The sequence below is a fragment of the Mauremys reevesii genome, linkage group 19 (assembly GCF_016161935.1).
Source record: "Mauremys reevesii isolate NIE-2019 linkage group 19, ASM1616193v1, whole genome shotgun sequence".
NCBI lineage: Eukaryota > Metazoa > Chordata > Testudines > Geoemydidae > Mauremys > Mauremys reevesii.
The window spans coordinates 17,280,242-17,303,615 of NC_052641.1; the positions used below are offsets into that span (position 1 = coordinate 17,280,242).

Consider the following 23,374-nt stretch of genomic DNA (forward strand, 5'->3'; position numbering starts at 1 on the left):
GGGGTAATCAGGGGACAAGGAGCGAGGGGGTTGCGGGTTCTGAGGGGGGCAGTCACCCAGCCCTCTCCCCTGAGCCCTGACCCCCCCTATACACACACCACACCCTCTGCCCTGAGCCCTGCACACACCTCAGACTCCTGCCCTGTGCCCTGCACCTCCCTCATACACACCCAAACGTCTGCTTGACTTCTTCACACACCCCCACGGCCTCAGCCCTGACTCTGGCACCCCCACACATACCCAGCCCCCCCTCTGCCATGACACCTGCACCCCCCCACATCCCCAGCCTCCCACACCCAATGCACCCCCCACATCCCCACCCTCACCACGACCACCAAATGGGAGCTCCTGCACCCCCACCCCCACATTCCCACCTGCACCCCTCACATCAAATGGGAGATGCCCAGGTAAGTGCCCCACACCCAAACCTCCTGCCCCAACCCTGAGCCCCCTCCCTCATTCTAGCTCCTGGCCAGACCCTTCACCCCCAGCCCTGTGCTCAGTGCAGAGAGAGGAAGAGAATGGGCCAGAACCAGGGAGAAGGTGGGTACCCACTGTATGTGGGCAGGGCCCGGATCCCAGACTGGCAGCGTGCTGAGTGGATTCGGCAGTCAGGATGCTGGCTGGCAGGAGCCAGCGGAAGGAACCCCTGAGCGGCAGTGAGCTGAGCCGCTCAGCCCACTGCCGGTCTGGGGTCCCGGCCGCAGGCCCCGCTCAGTCCACTGCCAGCCTAGGTGAACAGAACCCCGGACCAGCAGTGGGCTGAGCTGGCCGGCGGCATAAGATCAACATTTTAATTTAATTTTAAATGAAGCTGCTTAAACATTTTGAAAACCTTGTTTATTTTACAATACAACACTAGTTTAGTTATATAATATATAGACTTATAGAGAGAGACCTTCTAAAAAATATTAAAATGTATTACCAGCACGCGAAACCTTAAATTAGAGTGAATAAATGAAGACTCGGCACAGCACTTGTGAAAGGTTGCCGACCCCTGCAGTAGATTATAAGCTTTGTAATGATACCTTACAAGAGACCTTTTGCATGAAGCATATTCCAATTACATTATATTCACACTCATTAGCATATTTCCATAAAACATATAGAGAGCAACATCTTGCAAACCATTCCCATATCCAGAAATACTGGCAATGTCATAAAAAGTTATGGAGCTTTACCAATTGTTTGTATATTTTCATCAACCAAGGAAACCTACAATATCAGTTATGTTTGACTGGGCTTAGTGCAAACTGAGATTACCTTCATTTATTTCTGATTGCAGCATGATTCTTTCGTACAGCAAGAAACCTTCTTTTCTTAAGGATCTCTGGCCTACCTAGATTGTCGTCCCACATGTATTCTGGAGAAAGTATTTTGGTTGGTTTGTGGTAAAGAAAATACTTGTTTAAGTGACTCTCTTCTTGCCAGATTGCCTCAATTCCATTGGCTTTGTCCACCATGATGGCTTCATGGCATTGCTTGGTCAGCTTGTAAACCTCCATTACTGTTCCTCCAAAAATGGATGCCATATAGTAGAAGTCACCCTCATCGCTGGGCACATAAGCTTGAGAAGCAGGTCGACGTTCATAGGAAAAAGACCGACGCTCTGCAGCGTAGAAACCTGGGTGTAGTGTGCCAAACAAGTCGCTCAGGATCTCCACTCCAACTTGGTCATTAAACTTCATGTCTACATCAACACACACAAGGTAGCTGACCTCATTAATGAACCGCTGCTGAGAGAAGTAGCTGAGCATTTCCATTCGTCGCATAGAGATTTCTTGCCACCTAGGGTAGTTTTGGACTTGGAGAACCACTATGTTCCTTCCTTCTTTGAGCGCAACTTTAGGAACTTCTTCTGGTCTGTCTGTGAAAATGTAATAGTTCACCCTATGTCCAACCATAAAGTACGTCTCTGCAGTTTCTAAAAACGTCTTGAGGAAGACTACATACCTAGAAAAAAAAAAAGAGAAATTCTCTATTAGAAATAAAAGGCACTGTGGTAGAAGACTGGAAGAAGGGGACACAGAGAGCAACAAAGTGACGGGATCAGGGAGACCCATCGGGTGTGCAGAACAGGGAGTAGGTGGGGGAAATGGTGGAGGTGTAAGAAGGGGCAGACTTGTAAAGCATTGAGGATGAGGATTCTGAACTTAGTGTGGAAAAAGACAAGAGGCAGTGAAAGGACTGAAGGAGGCTGATGACATAGTTGGACTCACAAGAGGGATCTAGGATTTGAGCTTTTGTCGTTATTAATGGAGGGGAAGATGAACCAATTCCTATACAGTTTGTAAAGCATCTTTGATGATCAAAGCTGTGTAAATGTCTGTTTTTCTCCCCTATGAAAATAGCCAGTTAATATAAGATTCCTATTCAGAAGTAACAAATAATTGTGACTCCACCTAAGGGGTTTTGTTGCAAGCAGGAATTGATAGTGCTCATGAACAATAAAAGAATCTGTTTTAGTCAGAAACAATGTTTTTTTAAATATTTATTGCTAGTTTCCTGGTTAGGACTATTTCCTTCCAAATACTGACGATCATCAACCTTCATCTCTTGAGCCACATTTAGCTGTTCAGGGTATTGCATGCGACTCTCATGGAATCCATGCTGCAGGAGCAAGTGAGGTCTTAGGTACTGCGGTGACCACACGAGTGCTCTGCCCATGAACACACGTGGAAGTGCTGAGAAATGAACCATAGACACCATGCAACTCTGTCCCTCCCAAACAGCCAGGAAGGGAGTCTACCTGGGAAGGATGAAGAGCTGACCTGTACCCTGCCTGAATTTGAACCTGTGGCTCTAGGGACTTTCAAAGCAAGGTATGGCTCATCTCCTGAGAGATGCTGAATATCTTTAACTCCATTAACTTCAGTGAGAGATAAGGGCAAGCAGCACCTCTCAGGATTGGGCCTATATTGCCACTTAGCCAGCCTTGCAGTGAAAATGAGAGTTCTGTCATGCTCACATTCCAGCTTCATGTACCATCCCAGCAAAATGACTTGCCTGCGTGGCCCAGGTACAGCTGCATTTCAAAGGTGTTCTGCCTCGTTACCTGCTATTTCAGCTGACCTGCAAATAACCAGCAGGTGTAATGTGTTATAAGAGCTGCCCCTCACATAGCCAGCTATGAGCCAAGATATCAAGAGTGAAGGGGCCAGTTGAGGCACTACCACCTTACAGAATTCAGCTCAAACCCAACAGGAGTAAGGGGGAATTTACAAGGTTTCATGGCAAATATCCAAGCCCCCTTCATTTCACTATGGGAGGGATCAACAGGAGAGTTGCACACTGTAAGAAATTAACATCAACCTCATTTGTTGTGTATATGCCTAGCCCCTTTAGAACCCAGTACTAGTGAATGAGAAACGTCCTCCTGATCTTTGTCTTTACTGGAGAAAGGGCAGCCAAACAAATTGATATACAGCATAGAGTGAAGATGGTAATTTTTCATTCACAGACATTTCCAATGCAGGTACTGGCCACATGCAGTTTGATGGGCCAGGAGACCCTTCTGCAACATATTTAGCCTTGCTTGAAGATATTGATTTCTGATTCAAAACTAACCATTTTTAATTAAGCCCATTTCTCAGAACAAGAAAACATGAAGGTGCCTCAGGAATCCTTTAGCAACCCCCCTCTCCAAAAGAAGGGTATAAATATGCTCCTTATCCCCGAGATATTATTGGGAAGACACTAATTCATATTGATTCTGGGGCAGTTACAAACCATTGTGCCAATATAATGTTAGGGGGGGTGTTATGTTGCTTGGGGTTTTGTCTTTCAAAGTCCCGGTTCCATGTAATCATTAGCAATCCCATTAAACTTTTCACAAGTGTAGGAGTATCCTACCCAGTATCCTGGACAAGATGAAACTTCAGTTCTTTCATCTCATCTTCTCAAATTGGCCCTATATTTTCAAAATGGATCTGGTGTTCTTTGCTTCCTCTCCTAAACTGGTGTGTCTCATTGATGTACAACATTGAAAAGTTGCTTCATCTCACTGGTGGCCAAATCAGCCTTGCAAAATTGGTATAAATATTTATCAGCACAGGTACAAAAACCTACTTGTCCATTCTTAACAGGATCATAATTGAAAAATAACCAGGATATTTTATTATACCTTGATCTGATGTCCTTTTGATCTTCAGCAATACATTTGGCAAAAAAATTCTGTTGGCAGGCAATAGCGCTTATAACCACTGGCTGAACCTATGCTCCATGACTAACAAGGATTTCGTTGTATCATGCCCAGCCTTTGGAAAACAATAATGTTATTAAATAGTTCCTTAATCTGTGCTTGCATAACTGGCTACATAACTAACGACACTGAAATGTGTTTTAAGTCAATCAGCAATCTTCCAACAAAACTCCTGCTTGGGAGGGTGAGGTGAATAAGGGATACACCATCACTACACAAAAAATAAGTTTCCCCCAACTCCTTGTTGGTTATACATCACCTTTCGTACCTAACCTATAGTTCTGTAATTAAGCCATACTCACTTTTTGATAGCAAACACTGTCAGTCCAACAGTGACATTCCTTTGTCGGAACTGCTCATTCAGGATCTCGGAGTTATAGGTCCCTTCCCAAACTATTGGAGCAAACCATGGAGTCATCATAAGGACGTCACATCTCCTGTGGAAGAGGAAGTTTTCTTTAGAATCACACCATAGACGTAAGAAATACGGAGGCAGTTGCCTTCCCTACGTATAGAAAGACACTACCAAAGCCATGTGTTAAAGTTCAAAAATAGATAACTAACAGTTGTAAAGAAATATACAACTCTTTGAAGTCACAAGACTTGGTGCAGTAAGGCTATTTAATGTAGCAGGTTATTGAGATATATCAACTAATTAATGTTTGCACTGCACGAACATCTACCCAGCATATCTGAGGTTTGTAACGGAACAAAACATTCAGGCTTGTACTTTGTACAAAGACCCAAGCGTTTCTGAGATTTTGTATGCCTAAGTTAACACAGAGCAAGACAAGTTCAAATCCTTAAGCAAGTTTCTTGGTCAGATTTTAGTTTCTTAACTTTAGTTATATTTTGGATGTAACAAAACGCTTATTTTTAGTTTTACTTACGGTGGCTTTAGAATCTGTGGCTTTGTGTAAATCATTCTAAAAGAAAAGTAGGAAAACAAAAATGATTTCAAGTTAAGGAAAGATTTCCATAGCCCTTTAAAAAATCCTTGTCGAGTTTGCAGACAAGTAAAAGAGTCCCACCAATCAGCTCCATTGAGAACTCAGTGACCCATACTCAGAACGCCAAAGGAAAGGGTTTTAGCTTTACTGTACCTCTGGTGACTTGAGTTTAAATCCTGGTTCAGGTCACATATGAACCTAAGTTTAGTGGTCTCTCTCTAGTCCCTAATATTGGTTCACACCACAAAACCTCTATGCAGTGTGGCTTGATTGACAATCTATGCTCATGAGAGGCTCAGAGGGAGACATTAAAAAGTCAGGAATGAGGTGCATTAGCAAAGTGGTGTGAGCACGCAGGATAGGAGTAGGGAATGTGGAACATTGACAGAGCAGTGTGTGGGGTCAGAACTTGAATAGTAGAGTTTCCTGGAGATCAGAATTGAGATGCAGACTGGTGTAACCCAAGCAATGTGAACATCCTTAGAGAGGAGGGGAATCCATGAGATCACTGCTGAGAGCTTTCAAAGACAGGTAACATCTGAGCTTGTCTAAATCTCAGTGTCATTATCCTGTATTGATTCATAATACACAAATGCAATGCTAAGACAGAGTACTGGAGTTCCACAAGCATAGATTATCATAGATTGCCTAGGGAGGTTATGGAATCTCCATCTCTGGAGATATTTAAGAGTAGGTTAGATAAATGTCTATCAGGGATGGTCTAGACAGTATTTGGTCCTGCCATGAGGGCAGGGGACTGGACTCGATGACCTCTCGAGGTCCCTTTCAGCCCTAGAATCTATGAATCATCCTTCAGGAACACCAGAGCTCTTTTGAAAGCAGCTGAAACACTTAAAAGAATCTAACAAAGTTCTACCTTGGTAATTCAATTTGTAGTAAATCTTCCAGGATATGGTTGCTATAGAGAAAGAACAATGGAAGTTTGGCTTACAAAAAGACAGCGTTCAATAGAAAGTAACTAGTCCAAGAAATCATTGAATTAATTCATGTTTCCCAGCATCTAAATATTCAAGAAAAAGTTCTGTCTTAATATTTTTGCATCTTGAATGTCATTGGGATCATATATCATGTTTGTTTTTTAATAGAAAGAACCCATTGGCAGTTTAGTTTACCAAAAGTACAACATTGTTAGAGCACAACTGGTTTTAAAGTAATACAAGTCCAAGGAAGACAGACCTGCAAACCGATACATGAATACTCATTATTCACACAAGCAGTCCCACTGAAGTAAATGGGAATTATCACATGAGTAAAGGCTGCTCAAGTTAGTGTTCATCAAGTTAGTGATCATGGAACAGACAGTAAGTGGAATTAACAAAAGGTCCCACCTTGGTTGCTTTATGTTGTGAAAGTCCTGGGTATTACTGCTACAGAAACAAAACATATCACATTTAGTGTTTTGTTTTTTTTTTTTAAACACAGCAGTCTTTAATTATATGATCACATACTATTAGATTTTTTCCACAGGACCCCTGGCTCATTCAATGCATAGGCTATATGGTGCCATACAAATTAGTTTATATAAAGGGTGGGTGCACACCTATTGAATAGCTGCTTCTTAATTGAGCTCTAACTCTTTTCATTTCATTGCCTTTTTGAGTGGTAAGAACTGTTTGAAGGCTGAGAGGCATAAGAGATGCTGGGAGACCATGAGTGAGTGAGAGGCTGAGGGGGAGAGAGGGACACACAGACAGGACTGGCAGGCAGGAGGAAATGAGGCTTTTAAAGATGGCCCATAAACAAGCCATCCCTCATTGGAGAAGGAAAGGCAGGCAGTGTTTTCAGAAACAATTAATTACACCTTTGGATGCCAGCCCAAATAGTGCCATAGATTCAATGCAGATGAGAGAGAAAATGGGGGAATAGGTCTGCATAGAACATCCATAACTAAACCCCAAACTGTGCAACTCTCACCCGCTTCTGTATTCCATTGCAAGCTCAGATCAGGTAATCAAGGCTCACTTTGCTTTGCCCAGTTCTTACTGACATGGCGGCCAGTTTGTGATTTTGTGTCAAGATCAGACAACAGGTGAGACTCAGCTGTTTATTTGTGCCTGCTGGTGTCATCAGGAGGTTGGTAGATGACGTGAACATATGAAAGGGCCTTTCAGAGCCAGTTTACAGAAATGCATAAAGATGGGGAGAGGGATAGCTCAGTGGTTTGAGCACTGGCCTGCTAAACCCAGGGTTGTGAGTTCAATCCTTGAGGGGGCCACTTAGGGATCTAGGGCAAAAATCAGTACTTGGTCCTGCTAATAAAGGCAGGGGTCTGGACTCCATGACCTTCCAAGGTCCCTTCCAGCTCTATGAGATAAATATATGGAGATACATCTATTTGTATCCTAGGAGAAATGCTCAGATAGCTTCAGTGGAGTACCCTGACTTATACCAGCTGGGGACCTGGTCCCTTAATGTATCTAATTCAGAAGAAGGTGAGCACTGGAGCAGTGCTCTCCCCCTCCACCCGCCTCTGAGGAGCCACTGCTAGTTTCAACTGAGTTTTCATTTGAAATTTGGTAGCAAACCTCAAGTCAAAACTAAATAGAAGTAGTCAGGAATCTCAGCAACATGGAACTGATTTCCAGAGCTCTAACTGAGAGACCTCAGATGCTCACAAAATCTGGGCAAATCCAACAGGGAATAGTTACCTCGTTGTGTCGGAAACCTTGCTTGAGGTACCACTGGACACAGACCTGCAATAAATCCAAATGTCATGTAAAACATCTAAGTAACATAAAAACTTTACACTAAAAATCATCTAGTCCAATGTTTAGGCATCTTTAAAGACACAAACCACACAACAACCAACCAAACCCAGCGGTTTATCCTCACAATAGATCCAAACCAAACCAGCTAAACAAAGGAGAAAATGCAAAGGTTGCTAGAACACTGTGGTAGGTGAAGCAAAGCAGTTTCCTATTATTATCTGTCATGCACTGAGAGTGCACTCAGTGATCTCTTATGGTCTCTGCATCAAGGAGCTTACAGATTAAATCACCACTGCAATGCCAAACTAAAAGATAATTGAAAAGAGAGTTATATGGTAAAACAGATGTACTGCTTTACTAACCAAGCTTGTGAAGACCTTACACTCAACAGTATTTCTGTCTGTATGAATGTTACATGAGAACGCTTCAACTTCTATTTCAAATGCTCCTTTGTTTTTAAATTTAGCTCATTTTTATTTTAAAAAAAATGAAAAACACCCCCAAACAACCTGAAACTGAACATAAAAGAAACATTTTGTCTGACCCAAAACTTTTTTTTTTGGCAGTTCAAAACCAACTCTTTCTTTTTTCTGTTCAGCACCCAATCTGAAAAAATCAGTTAGACAAGTTTGGGAACTTACATTCATAACTCTGCTAGATGCTGAAAACCATGGACTCTGGCTTTATGGCTCATTATAACAATTTGTAACACACTGTACTGCCAGCTACCCCTCAATTGCTCACTTCCTTTTAGGTGAAAGCAGCAAAGAGTCCTGTGGCACCTTATAGACTAACAGACGTATTGGAGCATGAGCTTTCGTGAGTGAATACCCACTTTGTTGGATGCAAGGGTATTCACCCACGAAAGCTCATGCTCCAATACGTCTGTTAGTCTATAAAGTGACACAGGACTCTTTGCTGCTTTTACAGATCCAGACTAAGGCCTGGTCTACACTAGGACTTTTAACGCTGCTAAATTCGATTTATTTGAATTAACCGCTCAACCGTCCACACCAGGAAGCCGTTTAATTCGACCTAGAGGGCTCTTTAGTTCGAACTCGGTACTCCACCCCGACGAGGGGAGTAGCGCTAAATTCGACATGGCTATGTGTGGATGCAAATCAAACTTAGTAGCTCCAGGAGCTATCCCACAGTGCACCACTCTGTTGACGCTCTGGACAGCAGTCCAAGCTTGGATTCTCTGACCAGCCACACAGGAAACGACCCCGGAAAATTTGAATTCCTTTTCCTGTCTGGGCACTTTGAATCTGATGTCCTGGTTGGACATCGGGGCAAGCTCAGCAGCACCTGCAACGATGCAGAGCTCTCCAGCAGAGGAGTCCATGCAATCCCAGAATAGAAAGAGGTCCCCAGCATGGACAGACCGGGAAGTCCTGGATCTGATCGCTGTGTGGGGCGATGAGTCTGTGCTTTCAGAGCTGCGCTCCAACAAACGGAATGCAAAGACCTACAAGAAGGTCTCCAAAGCCATGGCACTCAGAGGATACAGCCGGGATACAACGCATTGCCACGTGAAAATCAAGGACCTGAGACAAGGCTACCAAAAAGTCAGAGCAGCAAACGGACGCTCCGGAGCCCAGCCCCAGACATGCCACTTCTACGAGGCACTGCATGCCATTCTAGGTGGGTCTGCCACCACTGCCCCACCAGTGACCATGGACTCTGAGGATGGCATAGTGTCGACGGGCAGTTCCTTGGCGATGTTCGCCGATGGGGAAGATGAGGAAGGGTTTGTGGAGGACGACGCAGGCGACAGCGCTTACAATACCGCTTTCCCCGACAGCCAGGATCTCTTCATCACCCTCACAGAGATCCCCTACCAACCCTCCCCGGCCGTTAACCCGGACTCAGAATCAGGGGAAGGATCAGTCGGTAAGTGCTATAAACATGGAAACATTTATTTTTTAAAAAACAGGAATAAAAACTAAACTATATAAAAAGTTTTCCCTATAAAACTATATAAAAAGAAGGTCCACACATATAGGGATGGAACAGAAATCCTCCTGGGACACTTCCACGAAGCTCTCGTAGAGGAGCTCGAAAAGTCTCCGCAGGAGGTTCCTGGGGAGAGGTGCCTTATTTGGTGCTCCGTGGAAGCACACTCTTCCGCGCCAGGCCATCCTAACGTACAGCAGAATCATTGCCTCGACCAGCATGGCAGCATACTGTCCTGGTCTGTGCAGGGATTCTCGCAGCATCCTCTCTCTCTCTCTCCGAGTGACCCGCCTCAGGGTAATCTCGTTCGGCGACTGCTGCATCTAACTAGGGCAATTAGTGTACTGTTACTATTGTGAATGCTTGACTTTTACTTTGCATAGCAATGACCTTCGTTTAACAGCCACGTGTTGGAGGCCGCAGAGGAAAAGCATACAGTGATCTTTCCCGGGCACAGCCGCGAGGGGCTGGAACAGGGTCAGACTTTATGCTTTCCAGATTGCCTTCAGCGGGAGGGCACAGCTATCCATTAACTGTTAAGCAGCCTATAGTGTAGTGCTTACCAGGCCTGGCTGCTACACGGATTCAGCTGTACCGCCCCGCTTGTCCGATCTCTGGTGCAAGACCGCAGCCACTGAAAGCGTATTCCGAAATCTCGAACTTGTCCTGAGAGCTCGTGAGACTAGGTGCCCTGTATGGTCTTGTTCACAGAAACTGAGTAGACTGTGTTCAGTGTTTGCAAACATGTATCTTTTCAAGGAAATCACTTCCTTTTTCCCATCACACAGCTGCGGCTCTTTCACGAACTGCCCCGGCATCCCCCTCACAGAGGCTGGCGCAGATTAGGCGGCGAAAGAAAAAGACTAGGGACGAGATGTTCTCAGAACTGATGGCCTGCTCCAGAGCCGAGGCGGCTGAGCAGAGACAGTGGAGGGAGACCCTATGTCAGCACCAGCACTCACACAGCGAACGGGAGGACAGGTGGCGGCAGGAAGACCAGCAGGCGACTCAAACGCTGCTTGGGCTAATGAGGGAGCAAACGGACACACTCCGGCGCCTTGTAGATGTTCTGCAGGACCGCAGGCAGGAGCAGAGAGCCCCCCTGAACTGTATCTGCAACCGCCCTCCCCCGCCACAAAGTTCTGTCCCCCCCCCACCCAAAATCACAAGAAGGAGGGGCGCTAGGGGCCGTGAAAACTGTCACTCCACCCCAGCAGAGCGCTCATGTACCAACAGCTCTCATGCCATAAATTTTGAGAAGTGCTTCCCTTCCTGGATCACCCAGTCCCAAATCCAAGTTTCATCCCCCCACTGTGTAGTTGAGTATTAAGAGTAGTTTGTTGTTATTCACTGTTTCCGTCACGTTTTCCTTGTCAGAAGACTTTGTGTGAAGGGGGAGGGGTTTTTTAATTGCATAGGACAGCCTCCATTACCAGGGTACAGACTTGGGGGCAGGATCAACAGCAGGACACACACAGACTGCAGTCACTAGGCACCAGGGTCAGTCTGTGAGGTGTATGCTGCCCCGGGTCAGTCTGTGAGGTGTATGCTGCCCCAGGGTCCTAGCGCCTGCCATCCACAAATGGCAAGGCAGGCTGCCCTTACCATGCCCTTCCACCCTAGCCACGAGCCTCTCCGATGCCCTGAGCCCCAGCAAGAGCCCTCATCCACGGACACATACTCACCCTTCCCACACACCTCTCACCCCTTCCTACGCCCCAACCCCCAGCCCAGAGCCTGCATCCAAACTCCGTCCCAAAGACGGCACCCCTCACCCCTTCCTGCAAACCCACCCCTTCCTGCACACCCACCTGCAACCGTCCTCCCCCAGAGACCGCTGTAGGAGCAGGAGCCTGTCATTCCTCTAGTGTAGAAGCGGTCTGTACATCAGTGCACACCGTACCCACCACAGTCTGCGTCCATGTTTCAATTCTAGAACAGGAATTCATAATTAAAGAAAACTTTGTTAATAATCAGTGTTCCATTAAATTTATTTTAAAACGTGTGTTGGAAGGGGGGAAACCTGGAGAACGGGGTATGTAACCGCAGATCGAAGTCAACAGTCACTGAAACAGGCTCAGGTTCAGCTTCTCTGTAAATCAAGTGGACAGTCATAGGTTACCCTGCTCTCCGAGGAACCTAGCTTTCAAAGCCTCCCGGATGCACAGCGCTTCCCGCTGGGATCTTCTATCGGCACAGCTGTCTGGCTGAGCGTAATCAGCAGCCAGGCGATTTGCCTCAACCTCCCATCCCGCCATAAAGATCTCCCCCTTGCTCTCACAGAGATTGTGGAGCACACAGCAAGCAGCAATAACAACGGGGATATTTTTTTCGCTGAGGTCCGAGCGAGTCAGTAAGCTCCGCCACCTCCCCTTGAGACATCCGAAAGCACACTCCACCACCATTCTGCACTTGCTCAGCCGGTAGTTGAATAGTTCCTTCTCACTGTCCAAGGCGCCTGTATAGGGCTTCATGAGCCAGGGCATTAGCGGGTAGGCTGGGTCCCCGAGGATCACTGTAGGCATCTGCACATCCCCAACCGTTATTTTGTGGTCCGGGAAGAAAATACCTGCCTGGAGGCATTTAAACAGACCAGAGTTCCTGAACACACGCGCGTCATGAACCTTGCCCGGCCACCCGACGTAGATGTTGGTAAAACGTCCCCTATGGTCCACCAGTGCTTGCAGCACCATAGAAAAGTAGCCCTTTCGGTTAATGTAATGGCTGGCCTGGTGGGCTGGTCCCAGGATAGGGATGTGAGTCCCATCTATAGCCCCACCGCAGTTTGGGAATCCCATCGTGGTGAAGCCATCTCTGACGACCTGGACGTTTCCTAGAGTCACTACCTTTGAGAGCAGTTGCTCAACGATTGCGTGGGCTACTTGAATCACAGCAAGCCCTACGGTAGATTTGCCCACGCCAAAGTGGTTCGCTACTGACTGGTAGCTGTCTGGCGTTGCAAGTTTCCAGAGGGCTATGGCCACTCGCTTCTGCACAGTCAGGGCTGCTCGCATCCGGGTGTCCTGGCGCTTCAGGGCAGGGGACAGCAAGTCACAGAGTTCAAGGAAAGTGCCCTTACGCATCCTGAAGTTTCGCAGCCACTGTGATTCATCCCAGACCTGCAGCACTATGCGGTCCCACCAGTCCGTGCTTGTTTCCCGGGCCCAGAATCGCCGTTCCACACCATGAACTTGACCCATTGCCACCATGATCTCCACTGCGCGGCGTACCCTGCTTTGTGAGAGGTCTGCGCCACTCTGTGACTTCCTGTCCTCACCGCGCTGACGGAGCCTCCTCGCCCGATTTCTCAGCAGCTGACTGTGGAAGAGGTGGACGATAAGGTGCGAGGAGTTGACAACGGCCATAAGTGCTGCGATGATCGCAGCGGGCTCCATGCTCGCAGTGCTGTGGCGTCCGAGCTGTAACCGACCAGAGAAGGGCGCGAACAGATTTCCCGCCGGCGCTTTCAAGGAGAGAGGGCGGGAGTGACGGTTGAATGATGACAGTTACCCAAAACCACCCTCGACAAATTTTTTCCCCCAGCAGGCATTGGGGGCTCTACCCAGCATTCCAATGGGCAGCGGGGACTGCGGGAACTGTGGGATAGCTTCCCACAGTGCACCGCTTCCAAAGTCGACGCTGGCCCCGTTACTGTGGACTCAGACAGTCGAATTAGTGTATTTAGTGTGGATACACAAATTCGACTTCATAAGGTTGATTCCACAAATTCGAGTTAAGTAGATTCGAAATAGTCTTGTAGTGTAGACGTACCCTAACACAGCTACCCCTCTGTTCCTTTTAGGTGGTCTCCCACAGCATATGACACACACATCTCCCTTATGTGTAACAATCTGTCCCAATTTAGCCCAGATACTCTGGTTACTTTCTCCACCTGAAGAAGAGCTCTGGGAAACTCGAAAGCTTGTTTCTTCCACCAATGGAAATTGGTTCAATAAAAGATATTGCCCCATCTACCTTGTCTCTCTCATATCCTGGAACCAACATGGAAAATCACATTATTGACTTATACTCAATTTGTGATCCACTATAACCTCCAGATGCTTTTCAGCAATACTACCACCCTAGCCAGTTATTCCCCATTTGTAGTTGGGTATTTGATTTTTCCTTGCTAAGTGTAGTATTTTCCCCATGTCTTTACTGAATTTCATTTTGTTGATTTCAGACCAGTAACCCCTCCCAGCTTGGTGTCATCCATTAATTTTATAAGTATGCTCTCTACTTCATTATCCAAGTCATTAATAAAAATACTGAATAGTACTGGACCCAGGACAGACTGCTGCAGGATCCCACTAGATATGCCCTCCCAGTTTGACAGAGAACCATTGAGATCTGCTCTTTGAGTACAGTCTGTTAATCAGCTTTGCATCCATTTTATAACAGTTTAATCTAGACCACATTTCCCTATTTTGCTTATGAGAATGTCATGTGGGACTTCATCAAAAGCATCACTAAAATAAAGAGATATCATTTCTTCAGCTTCACCCCTATCCACAAGAACAGTCACCCTGTCAAAGAATCTACACGTCTTCAACTTACATGTGTTCAGCAGCCAGAGCCTGGCTGGAAAGCTGCTGCTTTCACATCCCAGGTGCAGGAGGATTGCTCTCACTGAGCAGTACCCTTCCCTCTTGGTATCTGTTGCAGTGAAAGTCTGGGGCAGGAGCTCAGTTCTTGGCATGAGACTAACCTAAAGAACGTTCTGGAACAGTGGGAAAGCTACTATCTGAGTCACTGTGTTTTTAAAATAGCAAATGTGCTATGCTGTTATAAAATAAGCACAGGAAGTTATGCAATGGTTTTAAAAATTAATGATTTATACACTTTGAGCTAAACGGCACTTTTAGTCATGCTGTGGCAGCCGCACTGATGTCACTAGGACTGCACAGATGTGACAGAAGAGTCTGTTCCCTCCCTCATTTTTCCCCCCAGCTAGACTAACACAAAGCTGCGGGAATCTGTTGCACCTGTAAGTAGCTAGATTTGCACCACAGATGTGCATTTCTAAAGGTTCATACGTATTTGGGTAAAGTCTTTTGTAACAATAACCACCTTAGGAGTGGAGTGACGGAGACTCTTGCTTCGCAAAACTATCCACTTACCAAATGTAGCCAAAGCTGAAGCACAGCAGCGTGGTGCAACCCAGGACATGAAGATGGCGCTTTGGAAAATAGCCTTTGACCCCTCCTGTTTTCCCTGGAATAATGGAGATGTGCAAGAGATTGGTACACGTAGATCAAAGCAGTATCAATTATCTGCCAATCCAGTTCCTTTTGCCACGCTGTGTGGCAAGGCTAAAAACCTGGTTACAACCGTTGGGGGGGGGAAATTGGTTCACACATCGCTAATTCCAGACTCCTTCCAGACACCCACAGTATAAACCTCACAATAGCCCCATGTAGTGGTTAGTGTGTGTGTTGCCACTGCCTTTAACTGAATGGAAATCAGAACTCCTCCAGTTGTCATGGGCGCTATACTGCCACTAGGGAGAATTCTCCTTTGGGTTAAGTGGCAGGATCCTGTTTTTTTGGAGAAGCTGCTGCAGTGAAGTTCTCTGTACACTGCTGCAGTGAAGTTTCAAGCACTCCTGGATAAAACACATGGATAAAACCTGGATAAAACCCATGGAGGGGAAAAAATTGGTTCACACATCGCTAATTCCAGACTCCTTCCAGACACCCACAATATAAACCTCACAATAGCCCCATGAAATGGGTAGGTATTGTAATGGACTGGTTAGTGTGTGTGTTGCCACTGCCCTTAACTGAATGGAATCAGAACTCCTCCAGTTGTCATGGGCGCTGTACTGCCACTAGGGAGAATTCTCCTTTGGATTAAGCAGTTGGATAAACATAATAATAACTTCATTAATCCTACAGACTTATGAACAATACACCAATTTCTACTATTCTCACATTCTCACATGGAATGTATATATACACTCGCTATAGGCTTGATCCTTCACTCATTAACATGAATGGCAAATCTACCATTGACTTCAGTGGTGCAGGATCTACCCCTACACACACCAATATATACACATTTCACAGATTCTATTTTTATATACAACTCTTGTAACGGAAGATACTTGCCCAAGTTCATGCAGCAAATCTTTGACACAGTTGGGAACAAAACCCAGACTCCCAATTCAATGATTAGCTGTAAGATCGTCTTCACCTCCTCTAGGGTCTTATGCATAAGGAAGTACAGAACGCACAGGCCACAGATCATTAGAAATGCGAAGAACTAGCCAGCCAAGTGGCTGATTATTCTGAGTGGTCATGAAAGTGGCTGTTGTGTTGGGCAACTCTAACAAATATAACAGATAACAAAAATCCAACTAAGCCCATTACATAAAATTGCTTTTAAAAGTGAACAAATGTTAAAAATAGAGTGAATTAGTCTAGACAAAAAGGATGGTTAAGATCATGACTGGAAGACAAAAGAGAGTGGAACTGGAAAACTAATGGACCAAATGATCTGTTGGAAATTAGGTCTAATAGATGGACAAAATAACGAGGCAATAGGCTGTTCTACCTGCTGCTCCCTTTTGGAGTTCTCAGAGAGGCTTTGGAGGGGAATCATGGTGTCAGGGTGCAGACAAGTGGATTGGTAGGAGCAAGCTTAATACTTTACTTTAAATGTTTCAGTTGTTTTCCTTCTTGTCTTAATAAAAGGTTATAAAATGTTGCAATTTGGTTGTTGCCACAGGACTAAGCAGACTGAGGTCTCTGTACTCAAAACTCTGAATCATGTTCAACTCTTTAGGGTTGTACAGTGATAAAATTAATGTTATTAGGTGGGTCACCCAAGAGTCTAGGTGGACATACATCCTCATAGCTGGTTAGCTTAGCAAACAAACAGTTTTCAAACTTGTTTTTTAAAAAAACAAATATTTTCTTTAAAATCTTTGAACATATTAAGCTTGTTTCTGCTAATGATGCAAAGCCAATTATTATCACTCATGTTTAGAAAAAAAATAATGCTTAACAATTGTTTTAAGATTTTACTTGAACCTTTTAACAAATATTTTGTTTTGTTTCTTTTTCTTGAGGTTTGTAGTTTTTGTAATTGATAATAACTTTGGTTTTATGTAAAGGCATTTTAAAGAAAAAACAAAAGTTGTAAAAATGAAGTATTTTAAATTGTTGGTTAGGCTGCTAAAGCAAATTTTTGCTAAAATGTCATCATGGGTTATTCCTTGTTAACAGAATGCCTGCTTGATTCACAGCTGTGACTGAATTAAGAGTCAATCCACCTGAAGTAAGGGCTGTTGTCAGCACCAAACTTCTTGTAATTTTTGTGATTGTTTTGTTGTAGATGTTATTGTGCCTTGTTGTGTTTCGCATGTGCAACAGCACAGTGCTAGTGTTGTGGGGTCACCTCTCCGTGATAAGCTACAAGGTCACAATGGCCACATCCTCCCAAAAGCTGGTGGTAAAACAGGTCAGGCAAAGTCTGTCCCTGGACAAAAATGCCTGTGTACTTTTCCCCCACTTTCGGGTGTTGGCAGTGATGAGCTGCCAAAATCTTAACAACCGGTTCCCTATAAAAAGTTCTGATTTAAGGGGGGGGAATGGGGGAGGGGCCAGGGGAGAGATCCTCGTGGGGCTGGGGACCCCTGCAGGGCCTGGGCCAATTGCCCCACTTGCCTCCTCCCCTCTGGCCAGCCCTGGAGCTTGCAGCAGCACCCCCCCACACACACCCCTTGCTGGGCCATTCAAAAAGCGGCAGCGGGACGACTCCAGAGCTCAGCTGAGCTGCCCAGCTGGTGCTGGCGGCTGGCCCCGCTGCAGCTGGGGGGAAGCGGGAGAGGGGACAGGGGAGCCTCAGCCTCCCCAGCTGGGAATCCTGGGAGCAACAGGATGGTCCGGCCCACGAACCGGAGTTCTTTGCCCACCCCCTGGCCCTTTAACAACCGGCTCTCCATGGAGGTCTAATTTTAGCAACCGGTTCTTGGGAACCTGTGGGAACCTGCTCCAGCTCACCACTGGGTGTTGGTAAATGGTTCATGAATGCAAAAATAATCATCCCCCCAATCGTGTTGTTGCTTCTTTTTAAAAGACCGCAACATACTTTGGTAAAAATACCAGAAGGGGTAAATAAAAAGAGGAAAAGATGGTTCCCCTTTGTCCCTTTTAAAACAAACGAAGGGACACAAAAAAAAACCATTCTGGACATACAGCCAAAGGAGTAATAAGAGCTGGCATGTTTCTAAACATTTAGAGAGCAGATTACAGCAGTTCTGTCTGTTTTATTAAGCAGTGTCTGATGTGAAGCAGAATTGGTTCATAAAAGAGGGATAATGTAAGAAATGGGGCCTGCTCCACTTGTGAGCTCAGCTGTTGGAAAGTGAGTGAAAATTCATAAAATGTCACAATCATCAATAGCAATGAATGTGGATAGAAAACTGGGAGTCAGACTGAATTAGTCCAAACCGAAAGGTCCAGTGCCAGCCAAGGGCTGTGTTAAGACCATGACTGGTAAACAAGGAAGAAGGAACCGGGAACTAATGAACCATATAAAACCCCAAGGACAGCTGGAGTGAAAGGAACAAGCTTCACCATCATGGCTGCCACCCCCACTACTTCCTGGGGGCCCTGGTTCCACCGTGACACTGCTGAGCCTTTATCCTCCTGATTCTGCGAGATGTCCTGACCAGACTGGGCCAGAAAGAGGGAACCATATGACATCCCCCACCTCCACCAGCTTCAGATAAATCCTGACCACCACCTGGAATGAGAGACGTGGGTTCCTGCTATGACCTCTCCCGCCTGTGTCCTTTTCCTTCCACACCTTATTTCTTCTTTTTCCTGCCTCTCTCTTTGCTTTTGTTTAATAAATGTGTAGCTGAGCCTGCCAAGACTGCATTTTTTTGCAACAATACTGTGAGCCTTTGACCAGAGAGGCAGCTAACAAGCAATGACTTAAACAGCCAACGATGCAACTCTGACAGATCTCAGAGCAGCTAATAAAATCGTGACCTATGCCAGTGTTGTTCTGGCCGTGAGGCTGCAAGTAAGCCAATGCTGGAGACAGAAGCTGCATTTTCTATTTTTGCTATTTTTTTCTCTTCCCTTTTGTTTGTCTTATTTTGGGTTTAAAGAAACTAGATCAAACGTTAACAATACCAGCAGCTCCAGGCCCTCTGAACTAACTTTTGCTCTTTTCTCCAAAAATGACAGTTATTACGATTATTAATATCATCATATAAAAGACTATCAAAGAGAAGGTTTTCCTTATAAAAACCCCAGCTACAGCTAATGGGAAAGAGAGGAAGGGAAATTGGTTAAATTAAAGCTTTAATTCATACATTACTTTTTAAATGCTTCAACTGATTTTACTTTTTACTGTATCTTTAATAAAAGATAACAATGTTTAATGGCATTGGTTGTGATGGAGCTAAGGAGGCCAATGTCTCTATTCAAAAACCCCAAATCATGTGCAACAATTTAGTGTTTCTATAGTGACAGGGTCGTATTAACACCGTTGGCTCTCTGGGCCCCTTTATTCCTTTGAAATTAACACACCACATCCAAGCCAATGGGTAATGGGACTCCTCAGAAGCTAATAGAGCTCAGCACTCACCAGCAACCCATACAAGCTGGTTAAATGAGCAGCATTCATTGGACAGGCCTGGATCCACCAACACTGCCGGTGGATCTAATGCTGCAACAGAAGGGAACCGCTGCTAGGAAACCCCCTTCTTTCCCTAGCTCCAATTTGCAATAAAATCTGTTTAAGGTCACATCATATGCAGCTCTACAACTGTCCCTGATATGTCCCCTGTAAATACTGCCACATGCCCAGAGTACTCCAAAAGGCAAAATAAACCATAGGCCAATGCTCTTTCAGCAACAACGGAAGCAGCTACCAGTTCCTCAACCTTTTTAGGCAACTCGATTCAGATCACGCAGTCTGACACTATAGATACATCTGGAAAACGCCCTGTTCTTTTAAAGAAAGAAACCTGCTTGATATAAACTGAATTTCAAAGGGAGGTGTTTAGCAGGTGCAAGACCCCACTCATCTACTAATGACTGCAGGATTTGGAGCTAGGACTGTACAGTAAAAAGTTGGGGATAAAAAATAAAATAAAAAAGGCTTACAAGCACTCCACTTAATTTCTGCAAAGCATGTGATTTCAGGGAACAATCCCTGAGGGCAATTCTAAGGTTATCTCCATGAAATTCTCCATAGTAATTTAAGCCTTCAAAAGGAGGTTAAAAGAAACACGGAGAGAGTATTCTGTCTTACAAAAGATTCTGGACAATGCAGATTTGGATCACATACATTATCAAAAGATTGAAACGTTTTAGTGGTAGGGGCTAGTTCTTAAACACAAATTGCTCTTTTTCATAAGACGCTCTTCTCCAGAAGGAACCCAGCTTCAGGAAAACCTGTTGGTTTCTGACATTTCCTTGAAGAAAGGGTCATGAAATCTGTAGTCTACAGAGGAAAGAAAGGGCGATATGGAAGGTCTAGAACCCCTTACTCATGAAAGTAGTCCTAATGAAAGCAGTTCCACTGCCTTGACCAGGGCTACTTACAAGGAATTGCACAATCAAGTTGGAGATTTAGACTGTCACTGCCATATAATTACATTCACAAATGGTGGATTTCTGCCACGTTCTAGATGAATGCAAAGAAAGCTTGAAATCTAGCTCAGAGCCTGGGACTTGCGTATTAGATTTTGCCCCAAAATTATTTGTAAATATACAGACCAACTCAGACAATGGGGAGAGCAAAATAAAAGTGCTTTTTACATCTGATAGAAAGCCAGTGCAGTATTTTATATAATATTCTTATTGATAATCTTCCATATTCCCCAAATAGATCAAAAAGTAGGGGCCCCATCCTGCATCGACTGAACTTCCATTGTCTTTAGTGGGTCAGGATTGAGTCCTATATTAACATATACATAAATGTGTGCAGGTAAAATGCAGAGGAACAAATTCTCTCCCTCATTACACTGGTGTGACTTTACTGAGGTTAACATGTAGGGCTGCATTCTACTTCCGTCAGTTATTGCTTTGCTGTAAAGGGAAAAAAATTGGCCCATAAGGAGAAAAAAATAACCCTTGGTCTACAATACATAGATAAACTACATCTCAAAAGTATTTGTTGATCCCATTCCTCTGTGGATAAATAAATAAAGTGGTTGAGAGCAAGGGGAATATGTGGAGAAGAAAGATGAGAGAGAGAGAAAATGGAGAATATAAAAAAATATGAATGTGTGGCTAAGACTTCCCTCTTTTCCAGACACAGATGTAAATTTGATTCAGTTTCTTCAAGACAATGGCACAAATATTGTTCTTGGATAACTAGTAAGGGCCTAATTCTGAGCTCAACTACCCCAGCGTAAATCAGATCTACGCAAGCCAGTGGAATTAATCCAGATTTATCTAAGTTAATAGTTAGTTTGTCTCAAGTATTTAATATCTGCTACTTTTAAGTTCCTTCTTCACATTTAAAACACCTGGTCTGCCGCCAAACCCCACACCTGCTGTATTTTTTCAAAGTCTGAACAAGATTAGACATGACACAGCTCATAAAACATCTTAAAGGAAAATTTATAGGTACCTTGGTCCTTGTGCATCGCGCACCCGATTGCTCCCCCAGGAATGAGTATGAGGAAGAAGGAATTGCGGAGATTGGTGGTGACAGCCGTGGACTGGAGCAGCCGTAAGAAGCTGGGAGCTGCAGGCTCTCTAGAGAGGGCAACGGTAGCCCAAACCTCTTGTTTGATATCCCTGTTGATACCGATGGCTGGCACAGGAATTAGGTGGGCAGTTTGCGAGCAGGAGCCAGCCTAGGAGAGTCCGTGTGCTCTGACTCAGGCCAGTCCTGCAATCCTCGCTCTCGGAAACTCGCACCAGGTTCACGCAATCCCACTAAGGAGGAAGCTGCTCAGGTAACAGTAAACTTCGCCACACCTGTGGCCTAGACCCACCCTGATTGTGGAAGGCAAAGCACGTCAGGACAGGCTGGGAGCGAGGACGTACTGCTCTGCTAGGTGAGCCTTGCGGCTGCTCACAGCATTCATCACCCCAGGAGCTAGCTGCCTGGGGACCTAGGTAAACGCCCTAGTTTGCACAGCAGGCTTCGTTTGGCCCTTACGTGCCAGCAGCTGCGGTGGCAGTTTACTCTCCAGCTCCTGCTGCTTCCTCAAGCCCTCAGTAGGAATCTGGCACAGATGCAGCTGGAGTGTGAATCTTATGACTCCTTTCTGCCAAAGCACTTGCACAACCAGGACAGGATCTGCCGTCTGATTTTAAATGACGGTGTCATATGCAGGGGCGGCTCTAGAAATCGGGCTGCCCCAAGCAGCGCGGAGCGCTGCGCCGCCCTTCCCCGGTCCCGCGGCGGGTCCCCTCTTCCCGTGGCTCCGGTTGAGCTCCTGCGGCAGGTCCACCGGAGCCCGGGACGAGCGGACCTGCCGCAGTCATGCCGGCGGGAGCTCCACCGGAGCCAAATGCCGCCCCCCGGGAAACGGCCGCCCCACGCGCCTGCTTGGCGCGCTGGGGTCTAGAGCCGCCCCTGGTCATATGCCTCAGGGAGCCACTTTGAGGCTTTGTTCGCCCTAGAAACATCTGGCTCCTAACTACTTGGTGCCCCTAATGTGCCTGCCACACACCATGCATTCGCGCACCAAACTGCTCCCAGGAGAGCGTAGGTGATTGTACCCTTTGGAGCAAACCTGCTCTGAGCAAGGCTAAGCAGCATGCCGCTCTCTCACGGGCACATTGGCAATGTGGGCAGTGCTAGGATTTTTTTTTTTTTTTTAAATCGCTAGATATGGCACTTTGAGTTAAAGGGATACTGTCAGATCAAATTTAATTCCTCGAGTAAGCCATCTAGATTCAATGCCTCATACAGGTGCAGCTCAAACTAAAATTGTGAGGGAGCGAGGGAGGACTGTTGGTTACTTCTAAAATGATATATTGGTACCTAAATGCCATGGTGATGGACACCTTAGAAATGCAGATGAGCTTTTGTACTGACTTTTGTCCATTTCTAATTTGATGGGTTTGCAAGTTTTAGGGTTTTTTTTTCACATACCCAGAAGCTGCAATGGAGGACACCGGAACAAGCAAAAGATGAGACGTTAAAGAACATTTTCTTGTATTAATTTTTTTTTAAATGCTCCCGTTAAACACTTGGGAGACATTATGAGAGAGCTAGCACCCCCTCCCTCCTTCCTTCTAATTATCATCCTCCATCCCCTATTTAAAGTCAATGAAAATTGGGCTGATGAATTAATGATCTCCCCTCCTTTGCCATCTGCTGATTAGAACCCAATATGGTGTCCTCCTGGGAACATCGCTGCCACATGCCCACTCTCACTCTTGGAACAAAACAAGAGACTGGCCCCGAGACTCCATCCCAGGTTTTTGAGGGATAGCTCACTGGTTTGAGCAGTGGCCTACTAAACCCAGGGTTGTGAGTTCAATCCTTGAGAGGGCCATTTAGGGATTTGGTTCTGCTTTGAGCAGGGGGTTGGACTAGATGATCTCTTG

General features: G+C 45.5%; 2 protein-coding genes across 9 annotated transcripts in view; both read right to left on the reverse strand.

The window, feature by feature from the left end:
* LOC120386990 (histo-blood group ABO system transferase 2-like) overlaps nt 1–21,566 on the reverse strand; it is a 52,210-nt gene extending 30,644 nt beyond the window's left edge. Inside the window, exon 1 of the mRNA XM_039507105.1 lies at nt 21,438–21,566. Coding sequence (XP_039363039.1) covers nt 21,438–21,453 — 16 coding nt within the window. The 5' untranslated portion in view covers nt 21,454–21,566. The remainder of the gene's footprint in view (nt 1–21,437) is intronic.
* Nucleotides 1,196–21,561, reverse strand: LOC120386991 (histo-blood group ABO system transferase 1-like). Of its 8 annotated transcripts, none has more exons than XM_039507113.1 (8): nt 21,438–21,561; nt 14,957–15,050; nt 7,821–7,865; nt 6,501–6,536; nt 6,029–6,070; nt 5,092–5,127; nt 4,504–4,638; nt 1,196–1,953 (listed from the first exon to the last, which is right to left on the reverse strand). In XM_039507113.1, the coding sequence occupies exons 1-8, from the start codon at nt 21,451–21,453 to the stop codon at nt 1,266–1,268; spliced, it is 1,092 nt and encodes a 363-aa protein (XP_039363047.1). In that variant the 5' UTR covers nt 21,454–21,561; the 3' UTR covers nt 1,196–1,265. The 8 variants fall into 8 exon arrangements, with proteins under 8 accessions (XP_039363047.1, XP_039363046.1, XP_039363053.1 ...); XM_039507112.1 differs by having other exon boundaries at nt 6,501–6,539; XM_039507119.1 differs by lacking the exon at nt 21,438–21,561 and adding an exon at nt 14,394–14,556 and having other exon boundaries at nt 6,501–6,539.
* Nucleotides 21,567–23,374: the final 1,808 nt, after the last annotated feature.

Coding starts and splice junctions, on each gene's coding strand:
- LOC120386991 (XM_039507112.1), bottom strand. Junction 6,071..6,500: donor CACAACATAAAGCAACCAAG/GTGGGACCTTTT, acceptor CTTTCTCTATAG/CAACCATATCCTGGAAGATT. Junction 5,128..6,028: donor CTACAAATTGAATTACCAAG/GTAGAACTTTGT, acceptor CTTTTCTTTTAG/AATGATTTACACAAAGCCAC.